This window comes from Cervus canadensis, chromosome 18, assembly GCF_019320065.1.
Source record: "Cervus canadensis isolate Bull #8, Minnesota chromosome 18, ASM1932006v1, whole genome shotgun sequence".
NCBI lineage: Eukaryota > Metazoa > Chordata > Mammalia > Artiodactyla > Cervidae > Cervus > Cervus canadensis.
The window spans coordinates 40,863,441-40,882,591 of NC_057403.1; the positions used below are offsets into that span (position 1 = coordinate 40,863,441).

At 45.7% G+C, this 19,151-nt stretch overlaps 1 protein-coding gene across 1 annotated transcript in view; it reads right to left on the minus strand.

The window, feature by feature from the left end:
- Positions 1–9,155: 9,155 nt before the first annotated feature.
- LOC122420760 (liver carboxylesterase-like) overlaps positions 9,156–19,151 on the minus strand; it is a 28,122-nt gene continuing 18,126 nt past the window's right edge. Inside the window, exons 9-14 of the mRNA XM_043436205.1 lie at positions 17,293–17,433; positions 15,430–15,510; positions 15,004–15,151; positions 10,823–10,954; positions 9,766–9,838; positions 9,156–9,490 (exon numbers count right to left, since the gene is read on the minus strand). Of these exons, the coding sequence (XP_043292140.1) occupies positions 9,307–9,490; positions 9,766–9,838; positions 10,823–10,954; positions 15,004–15,151; positions 15,430–15,510; positions 17,293–17,433 (759 nt within the window). The 3' untranslated portion in view covers positions 9,156–9,306. The remainder of the gene's footprint in view (positions 9,491–9,765; positions 9,839–10,822; positions 10,955–15,003; positions 15,152–15,429; positions 15,511–17,292; positions 17,434–19,151) is intronic.

The following is a 19,151-nucleotide window of genomic DNA, read 5'->3' on the forward strand; positions in this document are numbered from 1 at the left end:
CCTGATGGGGGGTTCAGTCACTGCAAAGCATTTGAAAGGATTTGGCTCAGAATCTACTGCCCTTGAGGAGGAACTGAAGATCCTCGACTTTAATGGCTAAACTATCACTTTTGTCTTGCTTGGCTGTTTTCCTTTGTTCCTGCATTTTCTCACTTCTCTGATTAAATTTATTCTTTGGAATTTGGTGGAGGCCGAGGAGGCTAAAGTTTTTCTACAACCAAGAGGCAGGTAGAGGACATAGGGAAGGAAGGTCTGTCCCAGAAAGGCCCATTCGGGTCCTCCTTGATGACAATTTCCTTTTTTTTTTTTTTTTTGTTCCTCAATCCTGAGGAAGAACAGGTGTGGAACAAGAAAGGAAATAAAGTTTTGGATACAGAGGTTAATCATAAACTCAGTGGAGGAGCTCAGTTTTAGCAGGGGGGACTCTGTTTCACTAGGAATCAAACTAATAGTTATCGTTCACTGAGTGCAAAGAAGTGTACATGTATTGATATCTATTCGTTTCTCCCATATTATAAGTGAAAAAACTGAGATGCCAGGGGAGCCAGGATGTGAACCCAGACAGCCTGGTTCCAGGGCTTACATCCTCAGCCTCCATGCGGATCTTCCCCTTCCACTGACCCCTAGCCCTTGTATCCCTGCTTTCCTGGGCATCAGACAAATTGCTGTAGCCAGAGGTAGAATATGCAGCCTCAAAAGGAGATTGAAGGAAAATAAAAATAAAAAAAGAAACTGAGGTTGGACTCCTCAAAGCCTTGGTGAGTGGGACGCCACAGCCCCTTGCAGGGCCGGGGACTCTTGCTCATGAGTAAAAAAGCAGGTGGGGAGTGGTGGGGGCTGTGGCAAGACCACTTTGCAGGGGGCAGCCGTTACTGAGATGGTCCCCTTGGGGACATGCAGCAACACCGGTCCAGTGCTCTGGAGACCCAGATGTTTAAAGATTCTGATCCTTCTGGTTCACATTCCAGTCAAGTGAAACGTGGGTGGGTGGGATGCAACCCTGGGGGTGCCGATTGCAATGCTGGCTCTTCTCTGCTTCCTGGGTGTCCTGTGGCAGGATGGATGGCAGGCCAGTGACCTTCAGAAGGTCTGGCCTCAGCCTTCTAAGGGCAAGGATATTTAGCTCCATTAGAGCCCATCCTCCCCTGTGTACTGAACCTGAACTTTCTGGCGTGGCCAGGGGAGCCCTGCCCTGCCCTCGAGTCGGCGTGCACCCTTCCTTCCTGACAGTCAATAACTTTGTCCCAGACTCTAACCACCCCGTCCCCAGTGGCTCCTCTGCCCCATGCCAGTTTTTCCAAAGGCCCTCACGTCTGCCAGAGCTGCCTCCCGCCTTGTTCCCGCACGTCCCACTGCCTCCCGCTCTGTTTACTGGCTGGTACACAATTTTTGTTTCTTAAATTCCATATGAGCCATCATGCTGCCCAATCTCTTATCTCACTCCCTATCAAGCTTCAGCCTGAGCTTGGGCGTCTGTGGGCTTTGCATCCAGATATGAAAGGAGGAGAGATTCATTTCCTGCCTCCTGGCTCTCCAACCCCACATCCTCCAGTTTAATCCACAAGCTCGTTTTTGGTGTAAACAACAGACATTCATTTTCTCACGATTCTGGAGGCCACGAGGCCCAAGTCAAGGTGTCAGGAGGGTTGATATTTCCCCCCTGCAGCTTCTCTCCTTGGTTTGTTGATGGTTGAATTCTACCTGGGTCCTCACACAGTCTTCCTTCTCTGCGTGTCTGTGTCCTGATCTTGTCTTATGAGTTCAGCAGTCATACTGGACGAGGGCCCACCTTCATGACCTCATGGTAACTTCATTCTCTCTCTAAAGACAGTCTCCAAATACAATCACATTCTGAGGTGCTGGGGGTTAGACTTGCTTTACTGTCACACATGCTTCATGGTTTTTTTTTAATTAAAAATGTTTTAATACAAATTTTAAAGTTCACACTCCATTTACAGTTATTTTAAAATATTGATTGTAATCCCCGTATTGTACAATGTATTTTTAAAATATAATAATGTCTTATTTAATGCAATATATCCTATTATTTCAACATGTAAGAAATGTTAAAAAAATTTTTTAATGAGGTCTTATTTTTTCATACCAAACTCGTAAACCCTGTGTGTATTTTATTTATTTATTTTTAAATTTTATTTTAGTTGGAGGATAATGGCTTTACAATGTTGTGTTGGTTTCTTCTATACAACAATGTGCGTCAGCCATAAGCATACACATACTCCGTCCCTCTTAAGCCTCCCTCCTTCCTCCCCCACGTGCTTCTTATGAAACCTCTCTCGCCAGTAGGCGTCAGCTGGGTCTCACGATGCACAATGTGGGCATGTTACCCTTCCAGACCCCCTTACAGGCTGTCACTATCCTTCGCCTGGCACTGGGGCCTCTGCCTCTCCCTAAGATGCTTGGCAGGTTGCATCTCACTGCTGGGCAGACCTGAGGGAATCAGAACCCTTGCTCGTGGCAGGGCAGCTCAGCGGTGTGAGCTCTGCCCCGCCCCTCGTGGGAGAGGTGCAGGGTAGAGGGGCCCTGACGGTTATCTGTGCTCGGGCCCCTCCTTTCCTGTTCTCACCCTCCTTCACGCCTTCTCACCTTCAAAAAGTCACCTGCTTGTCTCCAGCTGGGAATCAGAGAAACCTGTGGGCAGAAGAGTGCTGGGCTGAGAAGAGAGCAGGGCAATGTCTAAGATGGGATGGCAAGAAACCCCATCGCTAAGTTCAAGATGCTAAAAATCCCATTATCACAGTGGAAAAATAAAGTCTTAGTTTTGCAACAACAGAGGCCAGCTTGATAAATCACAGCTCACCCTTACAATGCATATTCCACCATTATTAGCAGTGCCGTACAGAGTATGGCAAAATGTTGACATTTGTTGAAGCTAAGGGATGGATACATTTCATTTAACTATCCTCTTTACTTTTATGTTTGAAATTTTCCATAATAAAATGCATATAAAAAGATGGATAAAGAAAATGCTAAAAAAAAAAAAAGAAAAGAAAATGCTGTTGTACTTGGAAATTATTCACTATGTTGTTAAGTGAAAGAAAACTGGCTGCAATGACTAATCCAACTATTTAAAATAATACATCTATATGTGCATTTTAAAAATATTAAGAAATTAACCATTAAGAAAATAATATTTTAAAAAGAAATTGAAATGTACATGCCCAATGACCCAGCAATTCCAATTCTGGGTAGAGAAACACATATGAGAAAGGAGATGGGTAAACAGCTGAAGTATCTACTAATTGGAAAATGGCTTTTACAATGGTACTATAATTATTCTTTGAAAATTTGGCAGCAGACAAAAAGAAAATTACTAGAACACTTAAGTGAGGTATCCTTCTAAATACTTAGGCATGCTAACATAATTCTCACCCTATAAAGTAGGTATTATTGTCAAGTCATTTTATAGATAAAGAACAGAAAAATTAAGAAACTTGCCCAAAGTTCACTGGGCCCATGGTGGTGCTGGGATTTGAACCCAGGGAGCTGTCGGCCTGACTGCACAGCCCATGCTCTCAGCCATTATGCTATTTCACCATTTGATGATGAAATGGTCCTAGAAATATCAACACATTTGTCAGACCTAACATTCATTTGAAGTCGTCCACGTGGCAGCCCCTGTTTTTAACAGTTGACATGTATTATCTCATTTTGTCCTCACGACAACTCTTTTAGGAAGGGAGATGAGATACTACCAAAAGCTCATTTTTCTTTTTTTTTTTTTTTTTAATTTTTTTATTAGTTGGAGGCTAATTACTTCACAACATTTCAGTGGGTTTTGTCATACATTGATATGAATCAGCCATAGATTTACACTTATTCCCCATCCCGATCCCCCCTCCCACCTCCCTCTCCACCCGATTCCTCTGGGTCTTCCCAGTGCACCAGGCCCGAGCACTTGTCTCATGCATCCCACCTGGGCTGGTGATCTGTTTCACCATAGATAGTATACATGCTGTTCTTTTGAAACATCCCACCCTCACCTTCTCCCACAGAGTTCAAAAGTCTGTTCTGTATTTCTGTGTCTCTTTTTCTGTTTTGCATATAGGGTTATCGTTACCATCTTTCTAAATTCCATATATATGTGTTAGTATGCTGTAATGTTCTTTATCTTTCTGGCTTACTTCACTCTGTATAAGGGGCTCCAGTTTCATCCATCTCATTAGGACTGGTTCAAATGAATTCTTTTTGACGGCTGAGTAATATTCCATGGTGTATATGTACCACAGCTTCCTTATCCATTCATCTGCTGATGGGCATCTAGGTTGCTTCCATGTCCTGGCTATTATAAACAGTGCTGCGATGAACACTGGGGTGCACGTGTCTCTTTCAGATCTGGTTTCCTTGGTGTGTATGCCCAGAAGTGGTATTGCTGGGTCATATGGCAGTTCTATTTCCAGTTTTTTAAGGAATCTCCACACTGTTCTCCATAGTGGCTGTACTAGTTTGCATTCCCACCAACAGTGTAAGAGGGTTCCCTTTTCTCCACACCCTCTCCAGCATTTATTGCTTGTAGACTTTTGGATAGCAGCCATCCTGACTGGTGTGTAATGGTACCTCATTGTGGTTTTGATTTGCATTTCTCTAATAATGAGTGATGTTGAGCACCTTTTCATGTGTTTGTTAGCCATCTCTATGTCTTCTTTGGAGAAATGTCTGTTTAGTTCTCTGGCCCATTTTTTGATTGGGTCATTTATTTTTCTGGAATTGAAAAAGCTCATTTTTCTAAAGGAGACAATCAAAGAGCAGAGAGGCTAAGTAATCTTCTCAAGGTTACACAGCTAAGAAGTGGTAGAGACAGGACTCAAACCTATGGAATCAAGTTCCAGAGCCTAAGTTCTCAACCCCTTTGTCCTAAGTCAATAAATCACAACAGGATAAATACAGTTCAAGCAAATGAAAAAAAAAAACCACAAACAACAAAATAGAGTATTTTCTAGAGGTACATATGAGAGCATATAGAATAAGTAGTCAAATGTCAAGTAGAAAGATGCACCCACAGAACTGAATTTACAATGTAAAATATACAGATAAGGAATAGAAAAAAAAACAACAAACCCAGGTCTCCACACCTCCACATACATAGGGAACAGTCTGGAATGATACTTACTACTCTGATGACTTGTCATTTGGGAGGCAAGGGCTGGAGCCAGCTCGAAGAGTGGGGCTGGCTGTCTAAGGGGACTTGAGACCTATCTATAATGTTTTAATTTTTTACAAGAAGACTATATTCATGTATTATTCATAGTTAAAAATTTAATAATGCCCCCAATAGTCTACATGAATATACACTAAAATGGCGGGAAGCACCATCTCTGTGTGGTGAGGTTTTTTTTAGTTCTTTCCTATAATTTATAAATTTTCTACCAAGAGAAAATATGTGACTTTAGCAATCAAGGTGGGGAAGGAAGGGAGGGAGCAAAAAGAAACAAATGTAATATTATTGCCCCAAAATGATGCCCCCACTTCTCCTCCTGGATCATCTCTGGTTCATTCTCCTAGACCTACCATGGTGTCTAGGTGTCCTGGTGTCTAGGACGCTGGTCCCCAGCGCCTTCCCACAGAACAGCTCACTCCCCACTCAGTGGCCTCTGGGCCCCATGGGGGCGCAGGCTACCTCGTTCTGTGTTGGTTGGCCCTGTGGACTTGGCAGTGAACTTCTTCAGGGTGGGCCCTCCGTGCTGGCCTCTGACCTCCCTGCCGGCTCCTCCACTCCAAGCACTGGCCCGCGGGCATCAATAAGTGTTGGTGGAATTGACAGTGTTCAGAATCCATCAAAAAAGGAGAGGAGAGGATCCTTCAGGTCCACCTTTCTCTCCCACCTGGGACCCCCTGTGAATCCCAAGGGTCTTCTGACCATCCACTCACATATCCCCATATATGCATTGCGAAGTCCAGCTTTCTTTTCACTGAGCACCTACTATGTGTCAGACACTTCGGGCACTGGGGTTGACCCACAGTGACATGCCCTGTAAAGAGCAAAGACAAGGATGGACCTCAGCCTTTGACACCACATCTGATACTGACCCCAGAACCTCAGACCCCAGACCACCAATGATGAAATTCTTGATTTTGTTAGGGCCACCAGAGCACTCACAGTTAATTTCTCCAATGTGGTTATTCAGAGACCTACAGCAATTTACTTCACAGCTGCCCTCCACTGTTCTTGTTTCATCCTCGACTAAATAAAACCTTAAGGTAACAAATAGGAGAAATGAAGAAACATAGCTCAGATCTCATCTGAATCTATGGAACCAAGATGGGGGATTGTTATGTTGCTTCATGGGATAAGTAAAAAGTTAAGCCTTTTAAACCATAAATAGAAGACATCTTTTTATAATAACTATATAATGCCTTATGAATCAGTCAGTTGCTCAATTGTGTCCGACTCTTTGGGACCCCATGGACAGTAACCCACCAGGCTCCTCTGTCTGTGGAACTTTCCAGGCAAGAATACTGGAGTGGGTTGCTATTCCCTACTCCAGGGGATCTTCCCAACCCAGGGATCGAACCCACATATCTTACGTCTCCTGCATTGGCAGGCAGATTCTTTACCACTAGCTCCACCTGGGAAGTCTTCAGAACGGTTTCCTTCATATAACGTCTCTGTTTCAAAGAAAGAGACCTTTAACTCACAAGTCTGCTTGTCTGACTTATTTCTTATGTGCACACCCTGCCCATTAATGTCTGGAGAAAGCAAGGATTTTTCCATAATAAAGTCCCTGCCCTCATGGAGTGTGCTTTCTGTTAGGGGAGGATAGATAATGACAGATGCTCAGGAAAAAAAAAAAAAGTTGTACAGGAGAAGGGGTAGGTTTCTGGGGGGAGGGGCTGAGATTTGAAAGAAAAGAGGGAGGGAGTCCACTGACAGAGCATCGCAGGCACGGAGGACCAGAGATGACAAGGTCCCAAGGCAGAACATTTCTGATAGTCCCGTGGTATAGGGCTCGGCAAACGGAGCTAGCGGGAGGGAGTCATGTAGGGCCTTGTGAGCCAACATGAGGACTTTGGTTTCTACTCCCAGAGAAGTGCTGAGCCATTGGAGGTTTGGAACAGAGGATGACACGTTCTACCAGGATGAGTCTATGTTAAGAACAGACCAAAATCCTAGCTGAATTCTCTTGAAGCCTCTTGAAACACCATTGTTATTGCTATTAAATATTATTCATATTAATAACAGTTGTGGAACTTGGCTTCTGGCCAAGACTGAGCTCTGAACAACCATTTTATCTGGACCCAGAGGGACAGGGAAGTGGCAGAAGCCCGGAAACTGAGTCTTGGGACTACTCACCATCCTCAAGGTCAGCCAGCATCCTGTGTCACCATAGCGACAGTGTCGACACTTTCTGACGTTGAGGTCCCTGGGCCTCCTTGCTACTAACAGTCACTGGAAGGTCCTGCCTTGGGCCTGCTGTATTGCTATGTTTCTAACACCAGACAATTTGGAAAACAGTGCTTTAATACAAGATGTTCCCAGTTTTGGGCATCCTAAATATGTATAATTCTGTCCAATTGTACTACGAAATTCTCAAAAACATCTTCACATGATGAATTAAACCATGCTTGACTATAGATTTATAAATGCATTCCAAATAGGGCTTTTAGTTGCAGGGAAGCTGGGGACAAAGTCAAGGTCCTAAAAATTCAAGCTAAGACCCTAGAAAAAAAAAGGTGTAGGGGGGAGGTCACTACATATACCAGTTCATACTAACTCCAAACTGTTTACTCAAGGGCCTGTCAGCTGTAAACTTAGAACTACGTTCTAGGATATTAGCAAAGCAAGTCTGATTGTCTCAACCTTTTCATGTGCTTGTTGGTTGACTAAAATGGGATATCCCACAGCTTGCAATGAACTAAATTACCACCAGGAGGCAGCAGACACCCAGTAAAAGACCATTCCTTTTTGACCTATACCGTCCTCACTTGCAAACTCAAGAGCTGAGATCTATAACATTGGAAAGAGAAATACTTAAAATTCTGGATAACTATAGCTAAATTATGTTGCTGATTTTTAAAAAAAATGTATCCAGCTTTCAACCTAAACTTTTCCTTTCCCTCAGCTTCTTCTCCAGGACCCAAAGGTGGGGATGGGTTTGCTGACTTTCCCCAGTGGTTAAGAGATTTCATTTCTTAGGGGAAGAAGTGTCTGAGCAGGGCTTCTAGCCTGCCCCCCTAGGGCAGATTTTCTCTGATCTTACTACCTGTTACCAGTATTTCTCACAGCTCCCTGATAGAGGTCCAGGCAGAAGGGCCTGCAATGAGTAAACACCCCTGTAGGTCCTTGGTTTCTGAGGACTGTATACTCCCATACTCACCCACAGTTGGTCTTTAACACTTGATTCTCATTTTAAGTCACTCTACTCACACACACGGTGACTCCATTTTCCACCTGTCAGCAGACAGTCAGCCAGTGTTCATGTCCCATCTCTCTTCCACGGTGCTCATCTTCCTTCAGACTTCAGGGTAATAGCAACCTCTTTGGGTGAATGAGAAGAAGTCATGAAACTGGGAATAATCCAGATTCTTCTTGCAGAAAGGGTGGCCATAATATTTTTAGAGATTTCTACATTGCAGGAGAAGCCAGAAGTTACCCCAGGGATCTGAAAGAGACAGTTTTCAGGTGACACTTCAAGGACTCACTTCACGGTGGTCACTGTTTGGATCTGATGTGGTCCAGGCCGCAGAAAGTCTTCAGAGGATTTGTTGGAAGAGATGGCCGCAGGGAGGGACCTGGAAGGACAATCTGAAAGCTGAAGGAAGACATGTAGACCTGCGGGAGGGCCAGGAAGGGCCAAGCAGCCATGCCTCAGTCTCGCCATGCGCAGTCCCCTCTTTCCCACTCCAGGGACATCCTCAGTCTGTGTCGCCTCCATCTCTGCAGGCAGCTCCACATGGATGAGGGGGACTTGGCACTCTGGTCCCCCACATCCTCTCACTGGAGTGGTGGATAGCCCAGAGGCATGGAGCAGATGCAGCGTCCCCCTCAGCACCTCCCAGGGCCCAGCCAGCTCCACTCTGCACGCCCAGAGGTCGAGCCAGAATGGCCAGAGCACCTTCCTGCCAATGGTGCCCACTGTCTTCATCCTTCTCTCACTGAGGAGGATGGCTTTATTCTAGCGCAAGACAAAGACATCGACTTGGTCTCCAAAAGAACATTTATTTCCAAATTGAGGCCACAGAAACAGAAACTCCCCCTCCCTGACCTCTGCCACTCCCATCGGATAATTCCTCAGACTCCACTATAAGACGCCTCTTTGGCACATAAACACTTCTAGAGAAACCCCCTGTTTACAGCTCAACGTGTTTTGACTGTGGGGCCTTCTTTGCTGCCTCCTGGGACAGAAGCTCATTCCAGAAAGCCACTTTCTCACTTTTCAGCTTCTCGGCTGCCCGAGTGTTGACACCAATCTGAAGGTACCCTTCTTTCTGGTCATATGCTGGCCAGTGGGGAAGCCCCTCCCCATTGGGGTTCCTGGAACAAAATCAAACAGAAATTCCCCAAAGCTGCTGTGTGGTCCTGGACCTCTGAGATTGTCAGGGACCCCATGGTTTCATTTCTGCCAAAGGCTCATATGCCTCCAGAGACAGGAGGCTGACCATGTCGTGGGCAGCCAGTCCATCATGGGGAGCTCTCATCTGAGAGGTCACAGGGCGGGGTGCTTGACCATCACACATTGGAAGCTCCCCCCACCCAACAGACATGCCCTGTCCCTTCCCAACCACGCTCCATGTCTGCCAGCAGCTCACCCATTCCGAGCAAAGTTGGCCCAGAATTTCATCACCATCTTGCTGAGATTGATCTCTTCTTCTGAGGCACCATCTGTGGGGAGGGGACAAAGCCATTGCTGCTCAAAGTGTGGTTCATGGGCAGTAGCAGCACTTGAGAAATTGTTAATAAATTCAGAAATGGGGGCCTTACTCCAGACCTACTGAGTCTAAGCCTGCATTTTAAGAAGATCTTGGGTAACACAAGTGGACTTCAAGCTTGACAGTCTGGGGACTGAGGCTGGGCTCATGAAGGGCTGGAGTCGATCCAGAAGCATATCGCCTTGTCTTCTGTGCCTACCCGACTGCCCTTCCCCCTTCAGTGTTTCAGGGACACACCCCAGGGTTTCTGCTAGAGTAACCCCACCTCCCAGGATGCTCTCCTTTGGGTCTTTTCTCAGTGTCCTTGATCCACACACATTTTCACAGAATCTGGAAAATAACCGACCTGCAAGATCCTGCAAAAGTCACCCAACCAGGAAATGCCCAGAGGCACTGTGTGTAATGAACAGTTCTGTGATGTGTTACACACAATTTGTCTGTAATTGCTAATGGTTAAGGCATTGAAGACATCTGTGAAAAGTTTTTTTTTAATAATACACAGCTAGATATATTACGATATTAAAAGATACCAGTTTTAGATAGATAGACGGTTGGATAGAGACATACATGTTAGTCCAGATTGAAGATTAATAACAACTCTAACTTTACCCTCACGCACATTCTGATGTGTTCTTGTGAGGGCAGGGTGAGTGGTAGCCTTCTAGCTCTGAGCAGGGCCCTGCAGGCGACCGAGCTCCCGTCTTGCTGATGCCCAGGTCTGGATTCTTAGAGTGACCATGGGTGAGGGCACAAGGATATGCATTCTTCATCAGGTACATTAGAGCAAAAGAATGGCTGGGACCTTTGTCCTTCCACCCTGTGATGGTGATTCAGGAAACAAAGACCTGGAGAGAAGGAGGAACTTGCCCAAGGTCACCAAATAAACTTGAACCGAGATCTCCTAACTCCAAGTTTATAGTCACCAAAGGGCCATCACCTTTCAAAACTGGAAATCCAAACACAGAGAAGACTTCATCCCCGTGGTCGCCTATCACCGTCTTGGGTTTCAGCTCTGATGAGAAGCTTGGGCGATACTGAAACTCGTACGTGTAGGTCAGGACTCCAGCATCTGGAAGACATGGATTCATACACAGTTCATTTCAGCAGACACACACCTGATGGATGGTGTCCGTCTCCGGGGGGCTGTGAGCAATCAGAAACTGGGGGCAGGCCGAGTCCTGAGTGAACAACAACAGCATTAGTAGCAGCTGCCCACTGTGAGAGCCAACCGTGTGCCAGCCTTGTGTGTTCCTACAGGACGCCCCTGGTTATGGGCACAAGAAAAATTCTGGAAAAATTTCATCACTTGCTTAAGGGTGCGTAGTGTGGGGAGGCGGAAAAGGATTTGAGCTGGGTATTTACTGAATGATTAAGTGAAGAGTGAATGAATGAATGGTGAAACCTTGAGTAGCTCCATTCTAAATAAATAAATATAGGGGCACTGGTTCAGTTCACACAAGCCCCTTTTGATGCACCCATGCACAAGGACGTCCATACACGCACATTTTATTGTATTTCATTGCTAACAGGCTAGTCTTCATTTCCTTTGAGAATTCCTGCAGCCTGACAGGTGTCTTCCATTATGTCCATTTTTGAACCTTTCCAGTGATTCTCACATGTATTCCAAGAAGAGTGAAGTAAATTCAGTCATGAGCCTGAACGTGCAGACTTAAATACAAACCTCTGCAGAAAGGGGAACATTTGCTCCCCGTGTCTCGGGAAACAGTCTGGCATTTCATTTCCTTTGTGTCTGTCCTCTCATGTGTCTTGCTTCCTGCGTGGCCTGGGGAGTGTGCAGCAGTGGCAGAGGGGAGAAGGGGCTGAGGAAGGGGACAGCCCCTCTCTCCTGGCCTCTCTCCTCCCCGCTCCTCTCCCGTCTCGAAGCCCCAGGAAGATGTCAGTTTTCCTGCTGATGCTCAGCAGAGATGCCCATCTTGTTCCTTCAGGGCTACCTCGTGGGGCCCCCACCTGGGGACCTCTGTGCTTTGCATTGATCGTTATGCCACAGCCAGTGACTCTAATGGGGAAGGGTCAGGCCCCAAGGCAGACTGGTGGGGAGATAGCACAACATCCCCTCCCTGCCTTGGGGATACTATCACATTTGGAAAATGCCTTAAAAAAAAAAGGAAAATGAACAAAATGATCACTTACAACCGCACTGCCCAGAGAAGCCTTTGTTAGTATTTCAGAACTTATTCCACTTATGCATATAAAATTATGATACTATTGTATGTGTTATTACATATGACCATAATAATTGCCTCATATCATTAAAATTTCCCCACAAAGTAGTTTAACAATATGTGCCATCCGGACAGGAGGATGTAAATTAATTTGTTTCATTGCCTCCCTCATCTCCCACCTTTACACTGTGGTTTAGCAAGAGGTGGTTTTTGGAGGAAGCAGTCCTCTGTGGGCCCACAAGCCTCTTATTAAACAGTTGCTTCAAGGTGTGGGCTTCCCTGGTGGCTCAGATGGTAAAGAATCTGTCTGCAATGCTGGAGACCCAGGTTCGATCCCTGGGTCGGGAAGATCCCCTGGAGAAGGAATGGCAACCCACCCCAGTACTCTCACCTGGAAAATCCCATGGACAGAGGAGCCTGGTAGGCTACAGTCCACGGGGCCACAAAGAGTAGGACACGACTGAACGATTTTACTTTACTTCAAGGTCAAGCAGAGATTGCCATAAGGAGGGGATTTAACCTTGGCTCTGACATTTTAAAGTTTTAGAAAGAATTCATGATCCAACCATAGGGGAAAGAACTTTCACAAATGGGAGAAATTATTTTGGGGAGCATGTTGCCCAAAAGATATTTCTGTTCATTTTTTTCTTTTTAACATTTCTGCCTTAAACTTCTGAGATTTATTAAATTCCTACAACCACAACACAAGTCTTCAAAAGAATAAGTAGGGCAGGTGTTTGAATAATAACATTAGGAACAATAAGAAAAGCAGAGGGAAGGAAAGAGCTAGCAATAAAAAAATATACAAATTTAAACAGTGTGATGTTCTTTTTTCTTTATGTGGTAAGGAGGGGCTTATGAAATTGGCAGCATTACTTTTATTTTTTAATCTGAGTATCTCAACAGAGAGAATTAAGAAATACTCATTCTGATATACTGGAAGCAATTTAACAATATATATCAAGAACTTTAAAATGGTCCTACAAGCTAGCCTAGTAATTAAACCTTTAGTAACCAAATCTAAAAAAAAAAATATCATCAGAGATTTGGATAAAGTATATGCACATAAGGCTGAGCATAATGTTTTGTAGCATTAAAGTATGGTCAGCCTGCCTCAGATCCAATAGGACAGGAATACTAAAGTAAATTTTAATGTATTATTCCATGAGATAATGGATGGTGTTTATGGGTTTTCATTGACATTGAGGAAATGCTTACCATATGGGATTCCATAAAAAAAACCACAATATAAAATTAATATTTAAATTATATTTAAGACATGGGAAGATTAAGGAAGAAAATATGTCAAAAATTTATAGCAGACATTTCTATGAATTTTGAAAGCTTCCAAGGTCAGAGCTAGCTTTGATTAGAAACTTCTAGAAACTAGAAATTTCTAGTTTCTAGTCAAATTTCTAGTAGTTTCTTCTTTATGTGTTTCCATATTTTCAAAATGTTCTACAATTGTAAGACGTTAATTTTTATATTCAGAATAAGTTCTCTTCTGTATAAAAAAAGACTTAAGTAAGAAAAGTTTAAAAAAGGAAAGCATAATTTGATAAAGTCTGGCAAGTCCAAGCAAAAATGACTCTGATGGGGGTCTGACACGTCCTGACGCATCCAGGATGACTGAACAGACAATGAGGTGGAGGAAACCACGTGTATGGAGAGACAAGACCGAGTTTGTGAAAGAAGAGTTCTGACCCCAGGCAGCCCCTGGCTGAAGAGCTTCATCAAGACCCTGGGGAGGAGGAAGGCTAACCAGCATCTATCCATGACTATATTGAACTGGGGGGACCTGGTAGGTCAGCTGTAGCTACTTTTTATTATGCTTATACAGTCCCACATTCTAAAACCCTTCTAGCATGCTTAGCAAGAGTGGTCTGGGTCAGAGAACCACGTCCTGCCTTGCACTCTAGGTGAGAGACAGCTCCTGGAAAGGGAGGGTCCTGTGAGGACCTCAGCAAGGCACTCCAAAAGGACACCTCCTGTCCAGGTGAGCTCCTCCATCCTTGGCCTCATGCCCCTAGGGCCCCCTCACACACAGTCTTGGGATGCGCTGAAAGATCCTGTGATAGACACAGCACACACTGGCATGGAAGAAGGCCAGCTGCAGACATCAACATTCTCCAGACCACTTGCCCCATACCTCCCTCGGCTCAGTCCTTTGGGTTTTCTTGGTCCCAGACAACATTCCTGATCCAACACCTGGCCTCTTGCTATCCCCAGCTCCACTGGTTAACAAACTAGTTTGAAGCTAGCTCTGACCTTGGAAGGCTTCTAAGACAAAAACCTCCAATATTTGCCCTGTGGCCCCACAGACTACTGTAATTCAGGTGAGAGACCCCGGGGCAGAGACTGTTGGTGTCTCCCCATGTCCCCTGCTTCTGGGCACACTGGCCGGAGTTCCGCCTCCTGCATCTGTAGCTCTTTGCCTGAGGTCTTCGGCAGCCAGAGACCACTCTGCCCACATGTGCAGCAGGTCAAAGCACCAGGGAATTAACTGCCCTTGGGAACAGCCTTCAGCTGACGACTCACCAAAGCTGGAGGATAAACACGCCAGCTCTCCTGTCACTCACTCGGGAAAACCCTGACCCCGTCTTCTGCTGGTTTCCCAGAGCTCCCCAGCTCCAGGTGTCCATGGGGGACACTCGCCTGACAGCACCGTGTAGGCTGACTTCCTTCTCCATTCGTGTCCCTTCCCCACTCCTCTACCAGTGTTACCTGGGATCACCCCAAATACACTACCTGCATTTAGACCCTTTTCTCAGAGTCTGCTTCTGGTGGAAATCAAAATAGGACAGTGCCCCGCCCCTGGCTATATGGAATGGACCTTGACGTTTTCTTATATCTTTCTATGCTGAGGGCTAAGACAGAATACAGTGTGAAGCTGGTGGGGTCAGTGTCCCTCTGCTGTCCAGTGTCCAAGACTCACCTCTGTGGTAACGGGCTGTGTTCACAGATGGGACACAAAACAACCCATCTGCAATCAAGTCCAGGAGCAGGTCTTTCTTTTGCACAGGGTCATGTGTCCCTCCTAAATACTTGTCAGTGGCCACTGGAGCCAGTTCCTCAGGGATGTTCTGAAATAGATCAAAAGTTAAAGTGACCACCAAGCCCTGTGAACAGCCTGGGCTTCCCCAGCCAGGGAGGAAGGCTTGCATTAGTGGTGAACCTCTCAGGCCCCATGCCACCGCTCCTGCCCACCTCTGGTGGTGAGGTGGAAAGGCAGAAAAGTAGGAGCTGAACCCTCCTACCCCGAGCCCCAGTCTTCATTCTGCCCTTAGCTGCTCTGCAATTGGGAACAAGCCCCTGCCCCTCTTTGGTGCTCAGCCAGTTCCCATGATTCCTAGAGCCTTACAAGGATGGGGTAGGACTTCCACACGAGTGATGTGGCCATCTCCTGGTCCATCTTGTCTTCAGATAGTGGGAAGCCCATGAACTGTTAAAACAGAGGTTAAGCAGTTGTGCAATCATCAGGAAATAGCAGGAAAAACCAAAGCGACCAACAGACCAAACTAAATGGAGGCTGAAGGTCACTTTGTCATGTCTTCGTTGGGCATGGGTTTTTGATGAGTTTTGGACTCAAATGGACTTTCATATCCAGAGACCAGGGAGTGTAAAAAGGATAATGTAATTGTTAAGGGAAGCTGTCCTAGTCCGTGTGTGTGTGTCTGTGTGTATGTGTGTACGCACACAGATACACAAACTATTAGAGTCCCCAGAGTGGTCGAGACAGAGAGGGAAGATTTCGGCCAGCCTAGTGTTGAAGTGAAGGGCTCTGGGGCAGATGACACGGACTGCACCAGTACCCTGCCTGTGTCAGAGAACTGTAAAAAAAAGTGAAAGTGTTAGTAGCTTAGTTGTGTCTGACCCTTTGCAAACCCATCCACTGTAGCCCACCAGGCTCCTCTGTTCGTGGAATTCTCCAGGCATGAATACTGGAGTGGGGAGTCATTCCCTTCTCCAGGGAATCTTCCTGACCCACGGGCTTTACAGGCAGATTTGCTAGTCAGATAACTGAGAGAGCTCCAAATCCTGCCATTATGACCTCGGTCCTTTGGTATAACCTCTGAAATCATTCTGAAGAACCATAGAACTCTGCACATAACAACTCCATTAAAACTCGGCCCTAAGAGGCTTGACCAAACTCCAGGACAGCTAAAGGAAGCTTAAGGCCATGTCCCAGGATGAGCGCAGGCCCCCTTAAGGAGCTCTGGGCTGCCAGGAGGTTTTACTCTTTGTTCAGCCAAAGCCTGGGGACAGGCAGGTAGGGCCCTGAGCTCCCTCTGAGAGCAGTTACTGTAGAAACCTTGTAATTATAAAGCTTTTCTTTGTCCCTTCAAATGTAAATCTACCACCCAAAGCTGTTTCCTCAAGGACCTGAGAGCCATCTATGAAAAACATGCATTCAGGGATAATTCTTGCTCTGTCCTCCAGTCCCTGTGAGAGGAGAAAGGCCTAACTTCAGGGGACTCTTGATTCTACTTACACCACTGCCTCCTGTCATAAAGACAGAAGTTTGTTTCTTCTCCAGATAAATGCCAGCTAACAAATCCAGGTGGTCCAGTCACATGGACAATCCACCCCACCCCACCCCACTCCCACCCACTCATTAAATAAGCTCCAGGCTTTCATTTCAGGGATTGGGTTCAGTTCAGGATGGATGGTTTCCCTCTAGCAGGATGTAACTGAATCATCTGTTACCACTTCACCTAGGGTCTGGCTTTGTTTATCTCTGTCAGAAGGGAAAGCCCTTCCTAATTTTAGAAGTCAATTTTAGCTCAGGAGGAAACAGGCTCCTCTGAATCTTTCCAGTGAGATGACTGAGAGCATGGGTGGGGTGGGGGTAATTTATGGAGAAAGCATGAAAGCAGCAAGCCTGAGCAGAGAGGCTGCAGGTTCCAAGCCCCACTCTCCTTGACTCCCGAGCCCCTTCCCCTTTCCAGGCCTTGGGTGTTTCATCTGCCCCGTGATGATCTCCACCAGCCCTCCTGGAACCGACATTTCAGGGTTCATGGATGGGAGGACAATCAGAGAGTGTGTGGGGATGCGGGTACCCAGAACTGACCACCCAGATGACAGTGTGGACCATCAGAGATAGTTTCCATGGAAATGTCAGCTTGTATGAAGGGGACAGCTGCCCTGGTCCCAGAGAGAGGTCTGTGACCACAGATGGGAGGGTGATGTGACAGGCACGGGAGATCAGTCTGTTCTTTCTCACCAATGGCAGAATCCAGCCAAACTCTTGCTTGTTGATTCCGACGATATAGGGAACGGTGTTGAAGTTCTTTTCAGCCAGCATCTCCATGGGCATCTTTGGCAGCACCACTCCGTCCACCACGGTGGGCAGGAAAGGATAGGTCTGGGGAAGAGGGCAGAGTAGGGTCTGTGCTTCCCCTTCCAGGTCACACCACATCTCCCTCTCCACCTGCCGAAGCTCATGACCAGTATCACACACCTGAGTCCTAACAGAGGGGGATAACTGTGTGGACCCCAGAGGGGAGAACTCTGACCAGGGGGTAGCAGGGGTCAGGTGATGGGGGCATATCTTCAGTCAATTTGGTATAAAAATATATAATATAATGTGCATATATTTGAAGTATATATATATATATATATATATATATATATACACACACATCTGTATGTCTCTTTCCAGTCTCATTCAGCTCTCATTATTTGTGGTACTTAACTCTAAGAAGTTACTGTGACACACTTCCCTGGTGTCTCGCAGTTAAGAGAATGTCTGCCAATGCAGGGCACATGGGGTTTAATCCCTGGTCCGGGAAGATCCCACAGGCCTCGGGGCAATAAGCCCAGATGTTGCCATGTGCCTAGAGCCTGTGTTCCACAAGAGAAGCCACAGAAGTGAGAAGCCTGAACACCGCAACGCTGTGGAGACCACGGCCCTCCAACTGGAGAAAAGCCCGTGCAGCAATGAAGACCCAGCACAGCCAAAACTAAGTAAATAATAGAAGAATGAACTAGGGAAAGAAAAGAAGACAACAGCCCACAAGGACTCAGCGGTTTCCTGGGCGATGCTACTGTAAAGCCCTTGGCCGTCAGCCTCACAACAGTGCCGCCCACTATGCTTTTTTTTTAAATCCACCTTCATCTCATAAAGTCACAAACAAAGCTTGTTTCTCATGGCTTCGTCACACGCTATAGATGTTGCTTTAGCATATTCCTAAGCATCTCACGGCACTGATCGGCAAACAACCTTTTCTTATTCCGGATGCTCTCCATTGTTGACTCATTAACACTGTCACCCAGGCCTGAAGGCAGTTTGTCTCTTACTCATATTTCTCACAAGTCAGACGCTTCGTAGGCTGCCTGCACTTAGGTACACTAGACGGCCCTTCTGTCCGTGGTTGGGGATTATTTTAAACAGCAGAACTGACAGCACAAAACTCAAGAATGCAAACGGTGGCACTAAACAGGACCATGAGAAGGTGTGTGAGTGGTATTAGAGATGAAACAAAAAGACAAAAAAGTAGCTCCTTGTTTGATCTCTGTGAACAAAAGGGAACCCTCCTACACTGTTGGTGGGAATGTAAATTTGTGCAGCCACCACGGAGAACGGTGTGGAGGTTCCCCCAAAAGCTAAAAATATCACTATTATATGACCCTGCAATCCCACTCCCAGGCAGATATCCAGAGAAAACTCTAATTCAAAAAGACGCATGCATCTCAACGTTCACAACAGCCCTATTTACGGTAGCCAAGACATGAAAGCAATCTAATATCCATCGACAGATAAATGGATAAAGAAGATATGGAACATATATACAATGGAATATTTCAGGTATGAAAAAGAATGAAACAATGCCATTTGCAGTAACATGGATGGCCCCGGAGATTACTATACGAGGTGAAGTAAATCAGAAAGAGAAAGTCAAATGCCATATGATATCACTTATATGTGGAATCTAAAATATGACACAAATACACTTATTTACAAAACAAAACAGACTCACAGACAGAAAACAAACTGTGGTTACCAAAGGGGAAAAGGGGCCGAGTAGGAACAAATTAGGAGTTTGGAATTAGCAGATACAAATCCTATATATAAAAGAGATA